The sequence below is a fragment of the Pieris napi genome, chromosome 14 (assembly GCF_905475465.1).
Source record: "Pieris napi chromosome 14, ilPieNapi1.2, whole genome shotgun sequence".
Lineage (NCBI taxonomy): Eukaryota > Metazoa > Arthropoda > Insecta > Lepidoptera > Pieridae > Pieris > Pieris napi.
Genome location: NC_062247.1, coordinates 8,528,699 through 8,550,726, shown reverse-complemented (window position 1 = coordinate 8,550,726; position 22,028 = coordinate 8,528,699). Strand labels below are relative to the sequence as shown.

General features: G+C 33.0%; 2 protein-coding genes across 4 annotated transcripts in view; one reads left to right on the top strand and one right to left on the bottom strand.

Annotated features, from left to right (window-relative positions):
* The window catches only part of LOC125056029 (tissue inhibitor of metalloproteinase), a 51,178-nt gene extending 48,305 nt beyond the window's left edge, over window positions 1–2,873 (top strand). For both annotated transcript variants that reach the window (XM_047658844.1, XM_047658846.1), the window contains exon 7: window positions 2,605–2,873. In XM_047658844.1, coding sequence (XP_047514800.1) covers window positions 2,605–2,668 — 64 coding nt within the window. In that variant the 3' untranslated portion in view covers window positions 2,669–2,873. The remainder of the gene's footprint in view (window positions 1–2,604) is intronic.
* Window positions 1–21,067, bottom strand: part of LOC125056028 (synapsin) — a 94,294-nt gene extending 73,227 nt beyond the window's left edge. The window contains exons 1-9 of one of the 2 annotated variants that reach the window (XM_047658843.1): window positions 20,985–21,067; window positions 15,377–15,469; window positions 14,146–14,272; window positions 12,271–12,414; window positions 10,368–10,595; window positions 8,312–8,472; window positions 6,579–6,664; window positions 5,973–6,099; window positions 3,733–3,837 (exon numbers count right to left, since the gene is read on the bottom strand). In XM_047658843.1, coding sequence (XP_047514799.1) covers window positions 3,733–3,837; window positions 5,973–6,099; window positions 6,579–6,664; window positions 8,312–8,472; window positions 10,368–10,595; window positions 12,271–12,361 — 798 coding nt within the window. In that variant the 5' untranslated portion in view covers window positions 12,362–12,414; window positions 14,146–14,272; window positions 15,377–15,469; window positions 20,985–21,067. The remainder of the gene's footprint in view (window positions 1–3,732; window positions 3,838–5,972; window positions 6,100–6,578; window positions 6,665–8,311; window positions 8,473–10,367; window positions 10,596–12,270; window positions 12,415–14,145; window positions 14,273–15,376; window positions 15,470–20,984) is intronic. The other variant, XM_047658842.1, reaches the window with a different exon arrangement.
* Window positions 21,068–22,028: the final 961 nt, after the last annotated feature.

The window sequence follows — 22,028 nt, the reverse complement described above, 5'->3', positions numbered from 1 at the left end:
CCATTCAAGAAATTGTCTTATACTTAGCAAAATATACACCTAATATCTTTTATCATTATACCGTTCCCTTAACACTTCTGTCAGAACGAGATAAACACTAATGGACGCATTAATGAGAAGGAAAAGTCATTAGGGTTTAGCGTTTTAATGATTGAATGTAATAGTTTCGTAAATTTGACATGGCCTAAATGATGACGAGCTGAGAAATTCGGAGGCTCCAAAGGTTCATTCAGTCTACACTTCGTAGAACAAAGTATTGTAGAATCATCTGTGATCAATATACGGACGTATCGACTTTAAATCTCGCCCTTACATTTATTTTGGAAGAACAGAAATGCTTCGTTTTGAATCGACATGTATCACTCTTGTTACACAATATAATTTAAATTTACATTTATTGAAACAGATTTGAAAATAGCAAGCACGCCGCTTAAGCTGGTTATAAAATTGGTATATTTGAAGCGATCCCTAGAACTGGTAGGTATAATAAAAAGATTCTCTCTAGAAGATGAATAATTCTTTAATGGGTCATTATATAGTGGTATAGTCGGCGCCTGGTAGATAGAACCGGTGACCGCAGAGCTTGTGTTTTCCTCGCTCAACGAATTAGTATCGCAATACAGTGAGGAAATCCCAGCATTGGGATGGGACAAAACTTTAAATTATCCATCTTCAATTATTATTACGATGTAGGTTAAAAATATTTTAAATACTTTTTGTGTGTAATGAATTAAATAAATTAATGTTCAATAGATTATAATAATAATAATGATATTATACATTATTATACAATATTAGTGCAATAATGTAAGCATGTATTTGTAGATCCGGAAAACGGTGACTTGGACTTTGTACTTACAAATATGCTTATTAAACGTTACGTCGTCATACGTAATGCAATTTAGCAATTATATATAAACAAATCAAATTTCTTTTATACTAACTACATAAACAATTATTACTTTAATAAATTAGAAACCACGTTTGTACACATTTTGTGTAAATAAAAATAATCCACGTGACGCTGGAAAGGTCTTTTTTAGGTTGAACTCCAATTGCACCAGCAGCCCTGCGATTCTGTAACTCACTTTTCGAACTCACACAGCGGTTTTCGCATCGGCGGTCGCTCTCAAATCAGTCGTGAAGCAGTCATTTTATGATTTGGCATTCTGATAAACAATAAACTACAAGCTCCCACCTTTTCAGAATGTCAAATCATAAAATGACTGCTTCACGACTGATTTGAGAGCGACCGCCGATGCGAAAACCGCTGTGTGAGTTCGAAAAGTGAGTTACAGAATCGCAGGGCTGTACTGTTTAGTCTTCCTATTATACGAGATTGCCATGGCGATTGTGATTATGACGTTTTTATATCCAATTTCGACCTGAATTGAAGTCGGGATCACAATCATTATTGCTATTGGGAGTGACAAAGTACCTTTACGTTTCTGATTGATTTTGTTTTATAAAACACGTCCTCAGTTTTGAAAGTCACTCGCTGAACCACTAAGCAAATATTGATCTCTTTTTTGATTTTTATTGTTATATATTTATTTATTACAAAGCAATTGATCTGAAAATGAAAGCGCTTAGATTAAAAGCTTAAGTATCTTTCATCCTACATGAATTCTCAATAGAGATTAAATTAAGCTCTATATAGATTAACAACCACGCCCACTAATATATTTATCACCAGTAAAAAAACACTACTGTCAATCTATAAAATCCGTCTATAGTACTTAAGCCAAATAAGATGTTCCTACGCAGTTTTTGCTTCAGTATTGACAATGAGTAATGCGGACTGATTAAATCATCATTTTCGGAGTTCTCTGACCTTTAATAATTAATTATACGCGAAACTAAGACATAGTGCTGACATGTCATGTTTGGTTTTTTATGATATGGTAACACTGATTGATTATCTATGCCATCGCAATCCTGGCTGGTAAGTGTCATTTGATGCGCAGAAGTCGTTCTTTTGTTTTTTGCCACTAATAGTACATGTGCATTTTCCCCGTTGCATTATTAATAAAAAAGTAAACGTATTATTAATAAAGGCATAAAATCTGCGATTTTATTTTGATAAATTATTGGTTTTTATTGTTCAATTCTCCTTTGTACTGTAAGAATTACTTTATACAGTAATTTTAATGTACCGTCTTAGATCGGTACGGCTACCAACGGGCTTCCATTATCAAGAAGGTCCATTCTATACTAATGTATGTAAATTCATAATTAAAATACTAATTGACATCATGTATTGACCGTGAGCCTATATACACTATTGTGCTATGTGGTTTACCTGTAAATTTTTATTACTGAATATATTTTTATATCACCACATACATTACAAATTTCTTAACGTACTTAGTAATAATAATAATAATAATAAAAAATTAAAACAAAGTTTAAAAACTAATTGAATATAAATTTGATTAGTTAAAATCATTTTTTACTTCTAAATGAATTTATATTTCAATTTTTACTAAGCTATAGGAATTCAATTTCTTCTATTATTCGAGATTTGTACCAAACTTGCTATTTCAATTAGAATAAGTAATATAAGTAACCTGAAAAATATTAATAAAAACCATTTTATTTCAGAGCACCAGCCCTGACCAGGTGTCTACAGAAGCAATATCACAACAATAACAGCACTATGACTTGATTCACGAAACGAATTATTAAAATAATTAAAAAGAGGAATGGTCATTTTGTACCCTATGGCGAGATAACAACACAAATTATAATGAAAGAATATATTTAAAAAGATCCATTAAATGTTGATATTACAAGAACGACGCTAAAGCAGTAGTAAAAGATTGAAACTCTCGTTTCTTTAGATAGGAAATAACTTCATGTTTATTGCGCTTCCAGCTATCTTTTCCCTCATTCGCGTCGTTCACTATTGGCCATACATATCTGGATCCCAGATGACCATTTCTCTTAAACTCCTGATCCGTTACCGTTGAGTTACTAATGTAGAAGCTTTAACCTCAATTTTGTCTCAAATGTTCTAAATTATTTGCTTGTATATTGGCGTAGGCAGCACGGGCTAAGATTTAATGGTTTAAAAGTACCAATTGTTACAGCCTTCTATTTGTTTTGTCTTTAACGGACATTATGTATTATTTATTTTAAGTTAACTATGAGTAAGTGAAAGTATTGTAAATTAACAAATAGGTTTAAGAATAAAGAGTTAAGCGAAGTGCCTATTTTTTAACGCCTGTCGGATTATTTAACCTAAATCGCCTTTTGGTAATTTGCTAGTTTAATAACGGCAGTTAGCTCCGACGATGACAATAGTATTTTATTAGTGTCTAAGAACGTTGACCGATTATTAAACAATTAAATATTTCTTGGACAATCTGTTTCTTCACGTGTGAAAAGTGTTACCTGCCATTACTTACACATTCAAATTCCAACAGTATCTTATATTAATATGTAATAAACACTGCATAAAAATGGAGTAAGTGAGTATAGAAATGGCTCATATATAATAATATCAGGTTAATATGCTTTAATTTTAAACAAAACACATAAAAATTTCTTCACAACAAATACACATACAAAGTCAAATAACATATTTATTAGTCTTTGTACTACAAAAGATACATTGTAGAAATTGTGTTCCCGTACTAAATTTTTACGTAAATTCTGGCTTTACCGTCAGATCTTAAACTTATTTTTGAGACCAACTTGACACACATCGAAACTTATAATAGGACTTACCATATCAGTGTGGTTGTGGTAGTAAGTTTGTTCAATAAGTGGGAAGTTCTCACGCCCCAAACGTCGCTGTAATTGAAGAAGATGTCCGAATACCCAGGGTCGATCCTGAAACCAATTAAATCTTAAGTGCTAAAACTTTGTCAAACTCGATTATTGCTTTGAATGTCACACCGGAAACATTTCCGTTATAATTAATATTAGAACATTTATTTTAATGAATAAAATTCCGTAATTCTATTCTGATTCCGGCTTTATTGTAGTATTCCTGTTTGATTAAGAAAGTTTCCTCCTAAATTATTAGTAGTATAAAAGACAGAAATAAGGAAAGAAGCTTTTAGTATGAAACTCAAAAATTTAATCAGTGATATTGTCATAGTAAAAATTGTATTATTGAATGTTTTTTTGGGATGTAAGTGTTTGAACAAATGAGTTTTTACCGAGGAACCCAGGCCATGAAGTAATAAATTTAATTTCAATTTTTTTCATATAAATTACGAGTCATAAAAAAAACATCACAAGATCCAAATATCAACTGAGACCTAGATCCACTGGTAAAAATAATAAAGTGTCTCAAAATAGCTTGCATTTACGTGAATACATCCGCTGCATAGCTTCCTTTATAACAGGACTATTAAATTCTGGTTTAAATAACAATTTTGCTTTACGTTATTTGCATAACAATAAGTTTGCCGCAGTAGCAGTGACATTTAAGGCATCCCCAAGGAACGAAGTGATTTATTTCTCATCGTATATTAAATGTTGCCTACGAAGTGAACATTATCCTAGTCTGTTGCTGATTATAATTTCTGTCGTTATTAATAATGTACACGTTCACATTACGTTCTTCTGTTATCACGTTTAGCTAACTCTTAGTTTTTTTATATAATATAGCTTTATTTTAAAATTTAAACTTTATCTTTAATATTTAAGTCGGTTCAAGCCTCCTCCAACGCATTCCACAATGTTCTTTTTTATCTCCAGCCATCTTTGCCCCGCCGTCATCGCAATTTCGTCTCTCCATCTGGCACAAGGCCGGCCTCTCGATCTAGTTCTTGTTCTTTTTCGGATATCTGAATTCCTTTTTTACACAAAGCACTTACGAATAGAATTTTCAGTAAGACTGGTTGGGAGAGTGGAATCTGTTTTGATATGACTACAGGCAATACTATCTATACTATCTATGGTAAATGTAACAAATTTATAATCGATAGTCGAATTCACATGTCAGACAGTGGAGTGATTTCGCTTCACGCATCGAATCGAAATCAGTTTAACAATTTAATAGCTTTACTGAGTTAAATGGTATTTTATGATTCTTGCATAAGCATTGCTTTATACGTTTTATGCAAAGTCGCCGATGCCATTATAGCTGCAGTATACCAAGGAGTAGCTTACTAAATAGCTTTATTTAAGTTTATTTATTCAGAAAGCTTTTCTGCTTACTAAACACAATACTTAATACCAAATAAAAGATTAACAGACTAAACAATAATATTTCAGAGAGAATGCGTGTAGGATGGATAGGATGGAACGTCGTTTTAGAAAATCAAGTTCTACTTATTTAAAGAAAAACGCTTTTTACCGGATTAAAGTTATGTATTATTATTATAATATAATAATAATCAGCAGTCTGTGAACACATACTAGATAGGCCTAATCACTACATACGCTTTGACCAACCGAAAGTACTTGCGAAAGAGAAAAGATTCTTCCCAAGATTGGTACGCGAAGCCATTGAAATCAAAAAACACCCCAATTTCAATAGAGAAGACGGCCTAAAATTGTCAACGCCTGGGATCCAATAATATCCAAATTAAAATCTAAAAAGAAAAACAATCCGCGAAAATAGAGGACACCGTGAGCCATTTTTGCCAAAACCCTCCATCTTTTAGTCGATACCAACTCCGGGGAAACAAATACAGATAAGGCAACTTTCTCTGCAGCTGTGATACCTTTTGACATTCAACATCTTTTGTCTTCAGTCACCGTGACCACGCACGCTGTAAAGCACGCGAAACGTCGGATAAATTTAAAATTATGTCAAATAGTTGTAAATTTATAATAATAATACATAACTTTAATCCGGTAAAAAGCGTTTTTCTTTAAATGTGTAAAGGTTATGTAAATCAAAGACAATACTAAGTTCTACTTAGCTATGATATATGGAACTACAATTGTGTCTGGCTTGTTAATATACCTGCTATTACAAAAAAAAATCATAATAAAATCTAATATCTCACCTGGAAGTGGTAAATTGAGTTAAGGCTGTTGACAGATGGAACGCCTCCAAACTTAAGCCCCAGCAGTAATGCACGGTGGTCTGAGCCTGCGTCGCGCACGTTCTGTCTCACCAACACGAAATCTGGCCTATTTAATTACGATTTACATTTTGGTGCTATATTATATGTCATATCATGGTCCTAGGGAACTCCCTATTACATAATACATGACATATTATTGTTGATAGTTGCCCAGTTAGGCCCATATGGCAGCACTAAATAATTATTGTTTTGCCAAGAATCGAACCAATTCTGGGTGCAATAAACGCCTGTATAAAACTAATAGCTACCAGAGTATACAATTCGTTTGGTTTATAATTGAGGCAACGGATGAGATCTTATTTATTTGCTTTTCAGCTTTTGCAAGATTTTTTGCGACTTTAACTTTAAATATTTCAGTCAATTTACATGACAATTATACACTAGAACCTTCCTTAGTAAGGGTACAGACCGTACAAAAATTAGTTGGATAGCTTTTAAGTTTATCACAGACTTCATTTAATATATAAGGATATCGAATGAATATTGTCTATGTCAAGAAAATCGAAGCGACTGAAAAAAACATACTTGAAACATCGAGTAACTTTGGTGCCGCCACGATACACTGCCATAGACACATTGGTGCCATCTGAATTCGCTGTCACTGTCAGTTCCTGGACAAACAATAAATAGATTTAGAATATAATAAAAAAAGAATGCCGTAATGTCAATTGTCGTCAGCCATTACAATTAGTTGTCTTATATTTTAATAGCTGACGCGGCAAACGTTGTTCTGCCATGTATATTATTTCTAGGAAACATTTTTTAGTTCAATAAAAATAACTACCTACTATAATAAAAAATAGGGGTTGATCGAAGAGGGGTGAAAATAAGGGGTTGTATGTATTTTTATATGTTGTATCATAAAAAAATCTAAAATCTAAATGTTTGGGGTGGACACCCCTTATCACTTACGGGTTTTAAACAAAGATAGTAGCCGACTCTCAGACTTACTAAATATGCATAAAAAAAATCATAAGATTCGGTCGAGCCGTTTCAGCGGAGTATGGGAACGAAGATTGTGAACACGAGAATTTTATATATTAGATTAGATCAGCGACTTACTTTTAGCATTTATTAAAACCTAAACTAACCTTCTTTAGTTACTTAAGCTAATTTGGAAGTAGATGCAACAATGAGTATATCACTTTCTTACAAAATGAGTCCGTAAAATCATGCAATTTAATAACTTATAATTTTCAACTCGGCGATGCTTAAATTGAGTTAAGTTTCATTTCATTTCGGACGGAATATTTTAAAATGAAATATTATGAAGAATTTCGAAGCACTGCAAGTTAATTTAAACTTCATATTTAGTTAACAAAGCTTAAGACTAAAACTGTACAAATAACGATTGACTAAAGATATAATTTATATATTATAGCGCTAAATATATAACATTTGACAACGGTAATATAAAAAAACATTTTTCATAATATTTTATGTCTGATTGCAAGGAACAAGATTTGGGGCCCAAAATTCTGCTTTATTCTCTATTTCAGTGTCGGGGTACCGTAACAGCATAACACTAGTTTTATACACGTTATTAGAATAAAATATAACACATTTTATTTATTCGAGACTATTCGATTTTAATCGATATTAAGCTTATTACGTATCAAAGACAATGACGTATTTTATTACGTGACCATAGACTTGAAATATTTACGTAATTATAGAGAGATTGAAATAATCCATTTAGTTAGTTATGTCACTACGTTAACATTGACTAGCGCAGCTGTGTTTAATCCATTCATTATTTTTAGACAAAAAATCTAGATCTCGGAAAAATGTCTAAAATATATGTTTTAGCCGTCTTTAATGCATATTTGTATTCGCTTATTCCTATATAATGGAAATAGTGTTTATTATATGTTCGCTAGTTAGCTTAAAACTTATAAAGCATCTGCAAACCAATGTTAGTCTTAGTATCATAACCGCTTACTCGACATATTTTATAAAAGATCCCAAACACTTAGTACTGCGTAATATATAAATTTGACGACTCATTGGTCTAGTGGTTAGTACCCCTGACTACGAATCCATGGGTCCCGGGTTCGATCCCCGGCTGAGACGAACATTGATGTGATGAGCATTTGGTGTTGTGCTTAGGTCTTGGGTGTTTAAATATGTATTTATATGTCTGTCTTTCTATAATATGTATGTATATCCGTTGCCTAGTACCCATAACACAAGCTTCACCAGCTTAGCATGGGACTAGGTCAATTGGTGTGAATTGACTTTAAAAAAAAAATACTTACTCTAAACTCAGCTTGTTCCACACGAATGTCCCACTCTCCCGGTAGACGGCGATTGCGGAAATATTTTGACCAGTCCGTGTTCTGATCGTCCACAACCAGCAAAGTGACGCAGCGGTCCCGATTGTACCCGCGACCGACGGACGCCACAGATGTCACACTCCCTAAATATTATGTAATGTTCTATCAAATCCAGGAAAAAATTAAGACTTTATTTTTGCTACCAAACATCTCACATGTTACAAGGAAGATAATCAAAAACTTATGAAAATATGTTATAGAAAGGATGTATATCCTTTACTATACTACTTTATTATACACGTATGAACATGTTACTAGAACTTATGAAGGCGCAGCGCTAACCAGATCCATGGAAGTTTCTCACAATCGAGTAGCCCACAATATCGCAGCACACAACTCACGAGGGACTCTTTATATTGAAGTAGTAATTGAATTTTCTTACGATAAAGAATTGTTAGCATCAACCCGAGAGACGATGTTATACTAACGTAATATATAGAAAAAGTTATGTCTTTAATAGTGTATTGGATAGTAACGCAATAATTTAATAAGTTTTTAACGTTTCGGTGTTTCGCAAGAATTAACTACGACACAATAGTAAATAATAAGTTTTATATTAATTTAAATTGTATTTGTTATGAATTGTTTTATCTGGGATATAATAAAGCATATAATTATAGCGATGAAAACGAAGATCTGTCTAACACTAAAGACTGTTTCACTTGCTACAGAAATTTAAAGAAACAGATGCGGAGTCACGAAACTTCATACAAATAACAGCACAAAATAACAATGAAATAAATATAGTTTAAAAAAACTAATATAAAAAACTAAAATTCTTATATTGTCGCTGATTCTTTATAAGTGTACAAAGTTTGAATTAAATCTGTCCGTTTAATGTGGGTCAAAATCGAGTCCGAAGGAGTCGGTTACATACATACATACATACATACATACAGATGAAGCTAATATAAAGCGTGTAAAAATAGTGAAAAACTTATACAAAGTAAATATTTCTTACAAAGCTTAAATTAAACCCATGTAAAGTATGCGGTCCCTTTTATTCCAAACGGGAAAAGGACGGGCAGATTTAGATTTATGCTAATCAAAGGACATGGAAATCCTCTTTATACTTGTTTATTCAGCCAAAAATCTCATTTCTCTTAGCCCCGTAATGATGCTTAAAATGAGATGTTCATAATTCTACCAAATCCATTTGCCCTCAGACGTAACCTACATTAGGATTGTCTTCATTATGAAATTGAGATTTGTCTCTGTTATAACTTGACTTTTATAAGAATATTTTTTTAAAGTGATTTATTATACGTTGAAATGGTAATTCTTGCGTCGTCTTAAACAGGGAAGCGCTTATCAAATTTTGATATGATAATTAATAGCCGTAATGTAAACTTGGAACGTTTCTTGAAATCGGAATTATTAACGTTATTTAAGTTAAATGATGTTATTTAGGAACGCGGAATATAAAATACACTAATCTTATATAAAACTAGCTGGCCTGGCGAACATCGTACCGCCTAACAGTTGATTCTTTATTTTTTTAAATACTTATTCTGCTATTCACCGGTCTAGCTAAGATAAAAAAAGAAAGTTGATAAGACAACAAATACATTATGTCAAAAAATAAAAATTTACCTTCCCGGAACCCCTCCACTAACACTTGAACTTTATGATATTAAAGTTTAAATTTACTTTTAAGTATTATTACGAATATTATGTATGGGAATATAGAAAAGTGTTGTTTTTAGACTTTCTCACTCAATTTTTTTAATTTTTCTCTCCGTAAGAACCATCCTCGTACTTCAAAGAATATTATAAAAAAAGAATTGGCCAAATCGGTCAAGCCGTTTTCATGTTATGTCGTGACAACGGAAAACGGGTTTCATTTATATATATATAGATAATATATATATAAAATAATATTAGAATAAATAAATCCTCACAATACGTACTACGAGTCGTAAAAGATCTTGTTTTTTTTTAATTTAATTTAAATTTTTATCTGTATCACAAAGCTTACCCAATAAATTGGCGCCTTGATCCCTCGCCGCACCAGTTAAAGATTGAACGCGTTGTAAGAGAGATTCTCTCGATTTCGCTGGTGACGAGGGAGCTGATGTTCCTCTAGACCCTCTTTGGAGATTCAATGACAGGTCTCCGGAACCAGCAGTGACCGCAGTAGACGTTGCTGGGGCAGCCGTTGCTGCCGCTGGTGGTGCTGAACCACTCCCAAGGCTACCACCAGTCGCTGTTATCAAATGAAATTATACGTAAGATAGTGACAATAAAACCTTAATGAGAGATTATCGCCACAAGCCTATATACCTATATAGTTTACAACTTAAATTTAAATTACGCAATGTTTTTTGAATTTTATAGGGTGTAACTCTCATCCCTCAGGTCATAGATTCGAGCCCCGGCTGTACACCAATGGACTTTTTTCTCTATTTGCATTTGACAGTCGCTCGTTAGGAGAACGATAACACTGAGAGGAAACCGCCATGGCTTAAACCCATAAGGCGTAAGTAAAGTACAGTACACAGTAAAGGCGTGTGTCAGGCACAGACGGCTAATCTCCTATTTGCCCATTAGACAAAAGGCAAATGATCACGAAAGAGATACAGATATCTGAGACCCAGACCAAAGGTTATTGCGACATACGTATACATTTTCTTAATGTTTCGATTAAATTAAGAGGAATGTTTGTATGTAACAATCCCAGAATGAAATGATTGTTATAAATAAATAATACTCATGCTTTTAACATAGAATTATTTTCGTTTTTTCTGAAAACTTTAATTACAGTCGTTATAACAAAAATATTGATCTGAGTGTAAAACAACAATATGATAAAAATATATGTATTAAAAATTTTCATTTGGAACTAAAATGTAGACTTATAAATCAGTTTTCCAGGTGCATAAGAAGAATCATGATTCAAATGAAGTCCAAAACTAGCGAACGGATTTTTTTAGATAGATTTTATTAAGATTATTAGAAAATGTGATTCTAAGGAAGTTTTAAGTTTCTCATTATGGTTTTATGTAAATTTACTAAAATATAACGATTACTGTCGAAAAGATCGTAACATCTTTTTGATTATCGTCGCGTCGATTAAATAGCTCGCTAGTCAAAAGAAATTGTCTAAATTTAAACAACTACAACCAACAACAACATTAGACTCGATTTCAGTAAAGCATTTAAATTATGTATGAGACAAAAACATGTTGTTATCTTTCACGAAGTTTGAAAACATACTTTAAATTCTATATCCTTTCCAAGTACTTTCATGAGAAAAACCTAAGTAGCAACCTCCTTAAGTTGCGAAGTGCAAACACTTGACCTGTTATTTTAACACAAAAACATCATAGCTTTAACCCTGCAAAGAAAATTTTTATTTAATACAACTTTATTAATACAAAATTCACTTCATATTTACACTTGGGATAAAAAGAACTTATAAACTTCCAAAAAATTCCCAAACACCCATTTATTTGGTAACTTTCGTAAAAGTTCGATAATTTTATTAAGAGTACGCGGAAAAATAATATAATTTAATATGTTTTTTATCAACGCTACATGTTCTGTGTTTTGACTAAACAAACGTTTTTAACTAAAGCTATTCTAAAGTCACATATGAAAATAAAAAGCTCATTTCGTAGAATAGTCTTATTTTTAACAAATTTTCAACTTTACTTTTATAGCAACACTTTTACAACATTACTCCTCGAATGTGTTGAATAATACAATACACGAATTGAGAACTGTTTTTGAATTATTTATCGGTTTTTAGTAAGTTACTTAATTCAACGTTCAAAGTCTGAAGTATAGGATTATTATAGTACATGAGCTATATTTATTAAACTAAGGGCGGTAGATCGTAGCAAATACTATAGTGTAGTTTATAATAAAAATGTAGTTACATAATCTTACCCTGGGAGGCGGGCCTCTGCTGCGGCTTGGGCTGGCTGGTGGTGGCTGGGCGGCCAGTGTAGGGGTCGACCTCCCCTTCATCGCACTCCGACTGAAGGTCACCGGAGCTGAATCTGCGCAACGCGTCCGCTGAACTACGCGCATCACCGCACGGCAGACGGGAAGGAAACCGACACACACTATGTAGCCACTCATTGATGCCTAGCACCCTACTCTTAATTCCCTAAACACCCTACCAAAGATATCAACCAAGCTTTAAGGCAAAGCAACGTCACATTACCACGGGGCAATGTACGGAATTATTATCGGTAATCAGTAACGTATTCTGTAAACCTCGACTCAAGATCCAGAGCAGCAATGGTTATAGCGCATCTTCAGCCAATCGCAGAATTGGGTATAGTTCGACATTGTAAACCAAAATTTGCAGATTAAAAAGAGAGGCGCAGCGTTTCTTGCCAAATCTATATACGCTATACGCCCTTGATTTGGAAACTAGTCGTGAATGTAAATTTCGATTTTTCTTTTTTTAATACTGATATTTCATATGCACATATAATTAAATAAATGTTGATATGATTTAATTTGAATTAAAATCCACTTAAAATACTGTACGGAATAATTCTTATATTGATTTATTATATTCTAGCGATAATGCTAATGAAATATTGCTTGCTTTGATAGCTTGAAATCTATTATTGATCCTAAATGAATGGGAAGCTTATTTTAAATTTCGAATTAGCAATTATCCCATTGAACGTAAATTTCAAAGCAAAACAGATTTACAACATCGATGGAGGAAGCACATTGCCATGCAATGACGATGGTAGACTTTATTCTTTGACAAATCAGGGCTATGAGTGCTACACGGTGTGACCAGCGTGGGATGTAGGATGTATCTGATACCATACGATTCTTACTTTAACTCGACAGATTAGTCAAAGAACACTTCCTCAAGCTTAACGATAGAAAGATACAGTGAAAACTTTTTAATAAGACTGTTTCAGATTTCAAGAGGTTAGTTTCGTTACGTTAATGTGTGTATAGTTACGGCTTAATCTTGATAATGAGTCGTATGTAATCAGATATAAGGGAAAAGTAAGCTCAAGCAGCAATAACTAAAAAGCTGTAACTAATATGTATACACGGCGTATCTCGCGAGACGCGTAACACGTCATTCGTGAACTATTTTATTGTAATTAATATATTGTTTCTTTTTAATAAAATTTAAGAGAGAAAAAGTCCCTGGACACAATGACAGTAGAGTATTATTAGAATAAAAAATAATTAATTACAACTTTTTTAAACCAGCTTTTGCTTATGATGTTCGGATAGGAGGGAAGTGCGATTTTGAGCAGTGTAGCGATACTTAACTTACAACTAACTCTCCCATATGTCAATGCAATGACAGATGAATGAGATAACATTATATATTAATGCAGGTTTTATCAAAAATATTACTATTCGATTGAGTAGGCATTTAATAAGTTCACATAATTAAGAGCACTTTAAAATCCTTTTAATTAACAGCCTCCACGAATAGTTAATTGAAAAATATCGTTTAAATTGTAAATACATAATTATTTTATTTAAAATTAAACTAATAGTAACAATCAAAAATATAAATGCACAAAGCATTTTAAGAAATGAAATCCAGAGAGAGTTGAAATTATTAAACTTTTTAAAAGGATAAACAAAATTATTAACATACCATACATCATTCAAAATATTTAAAAGAATGTGAACCATGACACAATTACAATCTATAGACAATTTTAATTTCTATATATCATAGATTATAAATTTCTTATTAGTCTTTGAAATAGCTATACCACGAGTAATTGTGAGCGTTAATAACACAGGCTTACCTTCGTTTCAGGTAATTGACATTGGTGGTGAAGGAATTCCGGAAGCTTGAGAACGACAGGGTTGAAGTGGTCGCGGCCTGCGGGCCACAAATGCCAGGGCACCCCGAACGATCTATCTTGACCGCAGCTACAAATGTTATGTTATTGTTATGCTGCACGAACAATACGTCAAATCGAATAGCTCTTGCAATAGACACGTTACGATACACTTTTCTTTGGAACATTTAAAAAACGCTGTGAGCGAACTTGAATGAAAAGGTTACTAATTATATGAATATAGTCGAAATATTTGATAAAACTTTCAAAACTTGAAATTATCGTTTTACAAATCTGTTATTATGCCATTGTATCGGATATACTTTGTTACAGCGTACGCCAAAATACTACTGTTTTTTTTAAATAATCATAGTTACTTATATCAACCATACAAAAATATATCAAACTCTTGAAGTAGAGAAAACTGAAGTTTAGGAAACTTCCATTGTGTTGCTATATAAATTTTATCAAAATTAATTTTTATTTTTCAAAAGATAAAGATACCCAGTAATATTTAAATAAACAGTAAATACTATTAACAAAACAAGAAAAAATTACGTAATATATTAATATATTAATTACTACATAAATTTAGGAACATTCCTTCACTAGTATATCTACCCCATATAGGTCACAAACTGGTTCAAAGCGCTTTTGTGAACTCGCTGTAGAGAATACAAAATTGTCGACTATTTCAGAGACGGTATTTAGTTCGCGTAAAATCTTTGTTATAAATATCCAAATACAAAATTGTACTGCCTTATGTTAACTAAAGTACAGAGGATAGTGCATACGCAGGGATTTTCGGTTTGAGCCCTGAATACGATAACGAAAAAAACGTTAAAATGAATATAAAACGTGTTCCTACTGTTAGGTTTTAATATTTATTTAATTAAATTCTAAATTATTTTATGAAACATATTCTTAAGAATATTGCTATAAGTGCGCATATGACATAGTTGCTCATTTGACTCGATGGTTTACGAATTGACGTGGAACATCTGCCCGAATTGGGATGGTCCAGTCGGAGTAGGGAATAGGTAATAAAAGAAGTCGTATCACATGCACACGCTCAATTCCTCGTAAGTGAATTATAGTGAATCAAGTCATTATTGGAGTGTTTAATTTCTTACCCTTAGAACTACATTTACTAGCTCTTACACTATTAAAACATATACAATACAGCTATGCATACCTCGGTAAATTCACTCGCAAGTTGTCTTGCAAGCTGATCGTCGAGCGGAATACGCTGTCAAGTAACACGTACACGTTCCGACGGGGTGGTTTCCTGCGAATAATATTATTACAGTAAACTTAATTTACCCTGAACTCTATTTATCTTGTGGCCTCAACGTAAAATTGAAACATTTGGCTAATATAATTTAAAAAGTAGTTTAAGAGAGATTTTAAAAATCGTACATTACACAGGGTAGTTACCGGAGATTTTAAAAATCGTACATTAACCGTTAGAGATCGTATTTAAAACATTCTTTGACTGTAATAAATGGGTGTAATTTTAAATTTCTCGCTCCCCGTTTATCTCGTAATCGGAGGGAAGAGACAAATGCAAAGACATAATGAAAGTCTCATTTCAACTTAATTATCTTTTCTTGTCTCATTTTAAACTTTTTACATTTGTATTCGTCTCTGTAGCTTAGTTGCGAGCTCTAATAACCTAGAGGTCAGTCACCGATGAACAATTATTTCCCTTAGGTACGGATAGAAACACCTATCTGTATGACTATCGGTGATTTTTAAAATTACATGTAGCAAAATTAATTAAGCGTTTTAGGCAAGAAACTAGTATAAATATTCCCGTGTATGTAACAATATAGAGATTTAAACATGTGTGTGTTACATAATATTACGATTATAAAATCTCTATAAAAACTCATTTTTACGAAATTATATTTTCGTGGTAAAACATAATAATATATATGATAAATGGAAAAATGTTAAACAGATGTTTTTTCAGGAAATATATTAGAGTCAAAGTCAATAGCAGGTACTTTTTATCTTAATGGCACGTGGGCATCACTTACCCCGTTTCTAAAATTCGCACACATACATAGCCATACAACACAGACAAACAATAAAGCCATAAACATCGTCCAGTGGATCTCGTATAAAATACACACTTTTACAGGGCCATAAATAAAAATAATTGGGTCTTTTTCCACTTAAAAAGGGTTCCATGTCCCGAAGACTCCGGCCTTATTTACTTTCACATAAATAATCTAGACTATATAACGCTAACGTTACTTCAAATTGGAATTCGAGAAATAATGTTTTTACCGAGACTAAAAAGGTATTTCTCTCCACATCCCTGCCCTGCGATTCTGTAACTCACTTCACGAACTCACACAGCGGTTTTCGCATCGGCGGTCTCTCTCAAATCAGTCGTGAAGCAGTCATTTTATGATTTGGCGTTCTGATAAACAATAAAGTACAAGCTCCCACCTTTTCCGATGCGAAAACCGCTGTGTGAGTTCGTGAAGTGAGTTACAGAATCGCAGGGCTGTACGCTATTCAATTTCCTTAGGAATCGACCCCAAATTTGCCGAACAGTAAAACCAATCAATTGTGTTCTCTGAGTAATTCAGTAAAATAAACGTTAGAATTACGGGTATAAACTCTGTTACAACGTTAAAGTAATATCGAAGTTTAGTACGATGTTATTCGGGGCGGGCAGTTTGCCAATTCGACTATTGAATTTCCCTCCCTACGCAGTTCACAGCCCGCTTACAGCTTCGGTCCATTGACTCCACGAACAATGGCCGTGAATATGTTACTGAGAATAGGATCATAAACCCTTTAAGCTTTTTAATTTACCAGATTCTAGAAGTGTTAATAAACTTTACAATAAGAAATAGATTCCCTAGAATACACGTCCACGCACGAAGGCTTTTACAGTTTAATGAGACCCTAGTGACGAAAGTATCTCATTATTCAGTTCATAAATTGTCACAATATTTCACAAAAACACATTAACGTAATTTTAAAACTTTTTGAAGTTATACATCTTTAGGCGCGATATTAAAAATTGATGAGAATGAAATTTTACGATGCGCCTGCACCGTGACACAAAATTAACAGAATGAAGTTGCCCACGGAAGATGCTACGGCATTGGACATAATTTACAACAAATTTTTCAAATGTAAACTGAACTTTATTGACTATAATGACTCCTTTTCCAGTCTTTGATTATTTAATTTTAATTAATTATTTGCATGCAATCAAAAACTATTTTTAATAATGGCAAAGAAGTATAACTTCTTACGCGGGTACATAAGTACACGCACCATTTTTTTATGCGGTAACGCTTGACTTAAAACCTTTAATTATTACTGATTCCTGAAAACTAAATAAGGATACTACGTTTAAGAAGAGCACTCGTTGGTGACAATGTTAGACTTAAGACGGAACGATTGTGATATTCGTTCGCTCGTGATTGGTCAACAGCATCTCGTATGCATCATATGACGTCTTTTAGTCCAATCACAACCGAGTACAACGTTTAGTCTTGCGCGTTTTCTTTCTTTGACGAATACGCCTAGCTTGCTTCAAGGTGAGGAATTTAAACATTAATCACTTCAAAAATAAATGAAGAGAACAAAAACCTTAACAAATTGCTATTTTTATAACTTTGTTGAACGAAGACTTGTATTTTTTTAATTCAAAGTACACTATTATTTTAATTAGACACATATGTTTATGCTTTTGAAAGGTTTATTCTACGTTGACGCATTTCCAAAGGATGTTGGGATCACACTGAATAAATAGAATCAATTCTTAGATAAACTTATAAAAATTTGATTGGAATCTGATAACTGATACCCTTCCTATTATAATTGAAGTAATAATATAAGTTTTGAAGATAAATAACAGATTCAGCGTAGAAGCTCGTAATTCAACTGATTTGACTGGCACCATTTCATTTCTTTATATCTTTATATATATAATTCTTCTGTGAGTGTGTATGTCACTGAACTTCTCTCAAACGACTGGACCGATTTTGATGAATTTTTTGTGTGTGTTCAAGGGGATCTGGGAATGGTTTAGATTCACAAATCAGCTCACCAGATGGCGCTGCAGTCGGTACTTTCATACTTTGCTTTACTAATTGCTTGAAATATCATGCAGGACAACGTCTGTCGGGTCCACTAGTCTCATATAAGTTCTATATGTTGTGTTTAATTGTACGCCATTGTATATATATATAGCCAACATAAGTCTTTCACCCTATTCTATGCCGCAAACTATGTAGACACAAAATAAAGTAAAGAAATGCAGCGATTAACTACGTAAATTTAATTCAAACCAACATCGCCGGCGACGAAAAACTTATACCTATAAATAATAACACAATCAGAGTTGACATAAAAATCAAATATTCAGGGGTTCTAAGCGACTTGAAAAGTAGTTGGAGACGTGCCAATTAAACGACACGAGGATGGGTCTTATGAGAAAAACAGTTAACAATCGCATTGATTGTGTAGGTATGTGAATTCAATTCAATTTCCGCAAAATTGGAATGAAAATGATTTATTTTACTCGCTCGCTTTTATTTTGTTCGTTAACTTAGTGTATTTGCACTTGCATTGTTCAATCGAAATTGATTGTACAGAATATATATTATATAAAGTGTAGAGATTTAACGGAGTTCATTTTTTTTAATTCAAAATTTGAATGAATTCACGTTTGGTCTTTGTCTATAGCTCTAACAGTCTATAACTAAAATGCATAGAATATTGTAAATGAAATTGATACTCTGTAAGATAGCTTGATTACTTGAATAGAAAACACTTTTGATTATTTATCCAGATTTTTAATTAAGAAATTGTGCTTTTGCACTAGCTGAATTTTTTGTATATATTTTAATTAATAGTAACAAAAGTAGTGTTCATTAATCTTCTGTTTCCGTGATATTAAAACAAATTTATTATCTTCATACAACAGCGTAGCGGTTGGAATTTGCATATCCTGAGGTGAGATTAATGCAATGTTTGCGTGTTACATTTTGCTATTCGTTTTCCGAGTTTTCCGTGCTGATACTTAAATTTTCATCAAAAGATTTTACTTGAATACTACAAAGCTTTTTCATGTCGGAGGGCAACAGTTATTTGTACTTAAAGGAAAACATAGCAGGCTTTATTTAACAAAACAAACACTAAATACTAAACGATTTCATCGTTTCATGATCAGACGTCAAGGCAGAATACGAAATTCCACCCGTTACACAACTGAGCGCTTTTTAAAGTAGTTTTTGCCGCGCACCACTACTCGTATTTCTGAACCAATTCGACTTTGGGTCAGTGCCGGACTAGCCATATAGCAAGAGTAGCAAATGCTACGGGCCCCGCTTTTGATATTTTACGCTACTATCTAAAGTATTAATTTAGATAGTAGCGTAAAATATCTTGCATACCTTTAACGTGAAGCGCTTAGTCTATGCTTCACTTCCACATAAAAATAAACTTGACTTTGTCAAGTATAATCGTAAAAATAAGTACGTATGTATTTATCTTTTTAACGTAAATTTTCAAATTTTAATTATAATCGATATACATATTTAGACTAGCATGTTATTTGTACCCTTCAGATATTTATTTTTATATAGTTATACATTTATTTTGCGAGTTTACGTAGCCGAGATTGTACTTTTCTAATCGATTTTAATATAATATCGATTATAAGTATTTCGAGGAAACAGGCGAACTATTTAAATCCTAAAGCCTAACCAAGGGCCCCTAGGCAGAATTTGCTACAGGCCCCGCGCTTGCTTTATCCGGCACTGCTTTGGGTCCTTCAAGAAAAGAGCGTACCAATACTTAAAAGTCCGGCAACGCACTTGCGAGCCCTCTAGCAGTGTGAGTGTCTATGGGCGGCGGTATCACGGTGAGCCGAGCCTCTTGCCGTCCGCCCAAAAAAAACGAAATCTGATATTTTTTTGAGATGTTGAGGTACATGCAGAATAAATGATTATTACATTGATTTATGATTATTAATTATTAGCATTTATTAGTAATTATCGTTTTGCATTATTATTAATTTTCTTATATTATTATATAACGAATGTGAATCTACGCGTTAAATTCCGTAAGAACGCTGTTGTGGGCAAAATAAACTCAATACTTTATTTAATAAAATCTTTTATTTGAAAATTTTTAACAAATTAAGATAATATTATGCATACTACGATTAAATGCTGAGTCTGATACTGATATTTTTATATTGCTTAAAACCTTTTTCTTGTAACAAAATTAAGGAGCATCATTAGATAAAATGAACAATCGGTATAAAATGAACTTTTTCCTATTCTAGGAAGAGACGTGCCGAAAATATATTAAATAAAATTACATTATTTTAATTAGTAGAACTCACATATATAACATATTCAACAATATATTCATTGTGATTAATAATAGAAGCAATAGCTAAGTATATTAAGTAATAAAAGTTGTTATTATCAATAGAACTATTGTATTATTCTTAATAAATTAACATTGTAATTAAGAAACTCGTAATCGAACATCAAATTTAGGTCAATGGAGTTTTAATCAATGATCAATGAAGTCACTATTAAATTGTTATTATGATAGCACTGTTACTATTCTTATTTCCAAATAGTCCTATTCAAGACGAAACCCATTATTTTGTACCTCCGCCCTACATACCCATTTAAACCGGACAGCTTCCTGACACAAATTTTGAATAATACCTACATTATATAAAAATCCTTTTTCGTAAATGACAACCTTATTTTATATAGAACCTAGAATTATATAAAAGAAATACTCACAGATAATTGTTATAAATCCGTCGAATTATTCGCACAAGCCGTTTACGACTAGGAAAACGAGTAAATGGGGGTGGCTTCGGTGACACTGAAGTGAAAATCGGCGGTACAGCGCACGCCGGGATTATTGATTTTGGGCGGGAACGAAGTCGGTGGCGCCATCTTGGTAAAAACTACATACGTGATGCAAGGGAATGTATCGTGATGGCGCCATTATTATGTGTATTTGAGGTTCAAACCTCGGTTGTGCACCGATGGGTTCTGTTATTTATTCATTCAACACTGGTTACGGTGAAGGTTTATAATAAACTGGCATGCTTTAGTCCAGAAATTGAGGACAATGACAAAAGAAACAGCCAAAAGGACCAAAATGTTGTATATACAACCCTGTTTTTTAAGTTGTTAAAGTTTTCGGGGAGTTGTTAGTAATCCTAATGTTATCTCTAAACCTAATTAATTGGTACCAAACGGCTTTTTGCAGGAACGAAAGTTATTTGCAGCCCCTAGGAGGAGAACGAATTTGTCGCACCCTTAAAGGCGTTGCGAGTGCTTAAGGGCTTATGCCCACGAGACGGGTTTACGTCCGGTTGACAGACTTGTATGGGACACCATGACGCCAATCAAACGTGAGGTGAGAGCGCTAATTCTATCTCCGAAACGATCGATATTTTTATATGTTTTCAGAGCGAATTCGCAAAAAAATGGAACAACTGCGTCACTCACCCTACAGCCAAGACCTGGCCCCTAGCGACTATTATTTGTTTTCAAATGAAGAAAGAGCTGTGTGGAAAAAAGTTTTGCGACGATGATGAAGTGAAGTCGGCAATTTCAGCCTATACGAAGACAAATATGTTTTTTTAGACGGTATTAATAAGTTATTTGACAGATGTCATAAATGTATTAGGGTTAAGGGATAAAACATTGAAAAGGATAGTTTAATGTTTTATTTCATTACCCTTCCCTGTCATTCCGCGATTTTATTGACCGCCCCTCGTATGTTACGGTTAATAAGTAACACTAGCGTATATTAGCTGTTAGGGTAGTTGA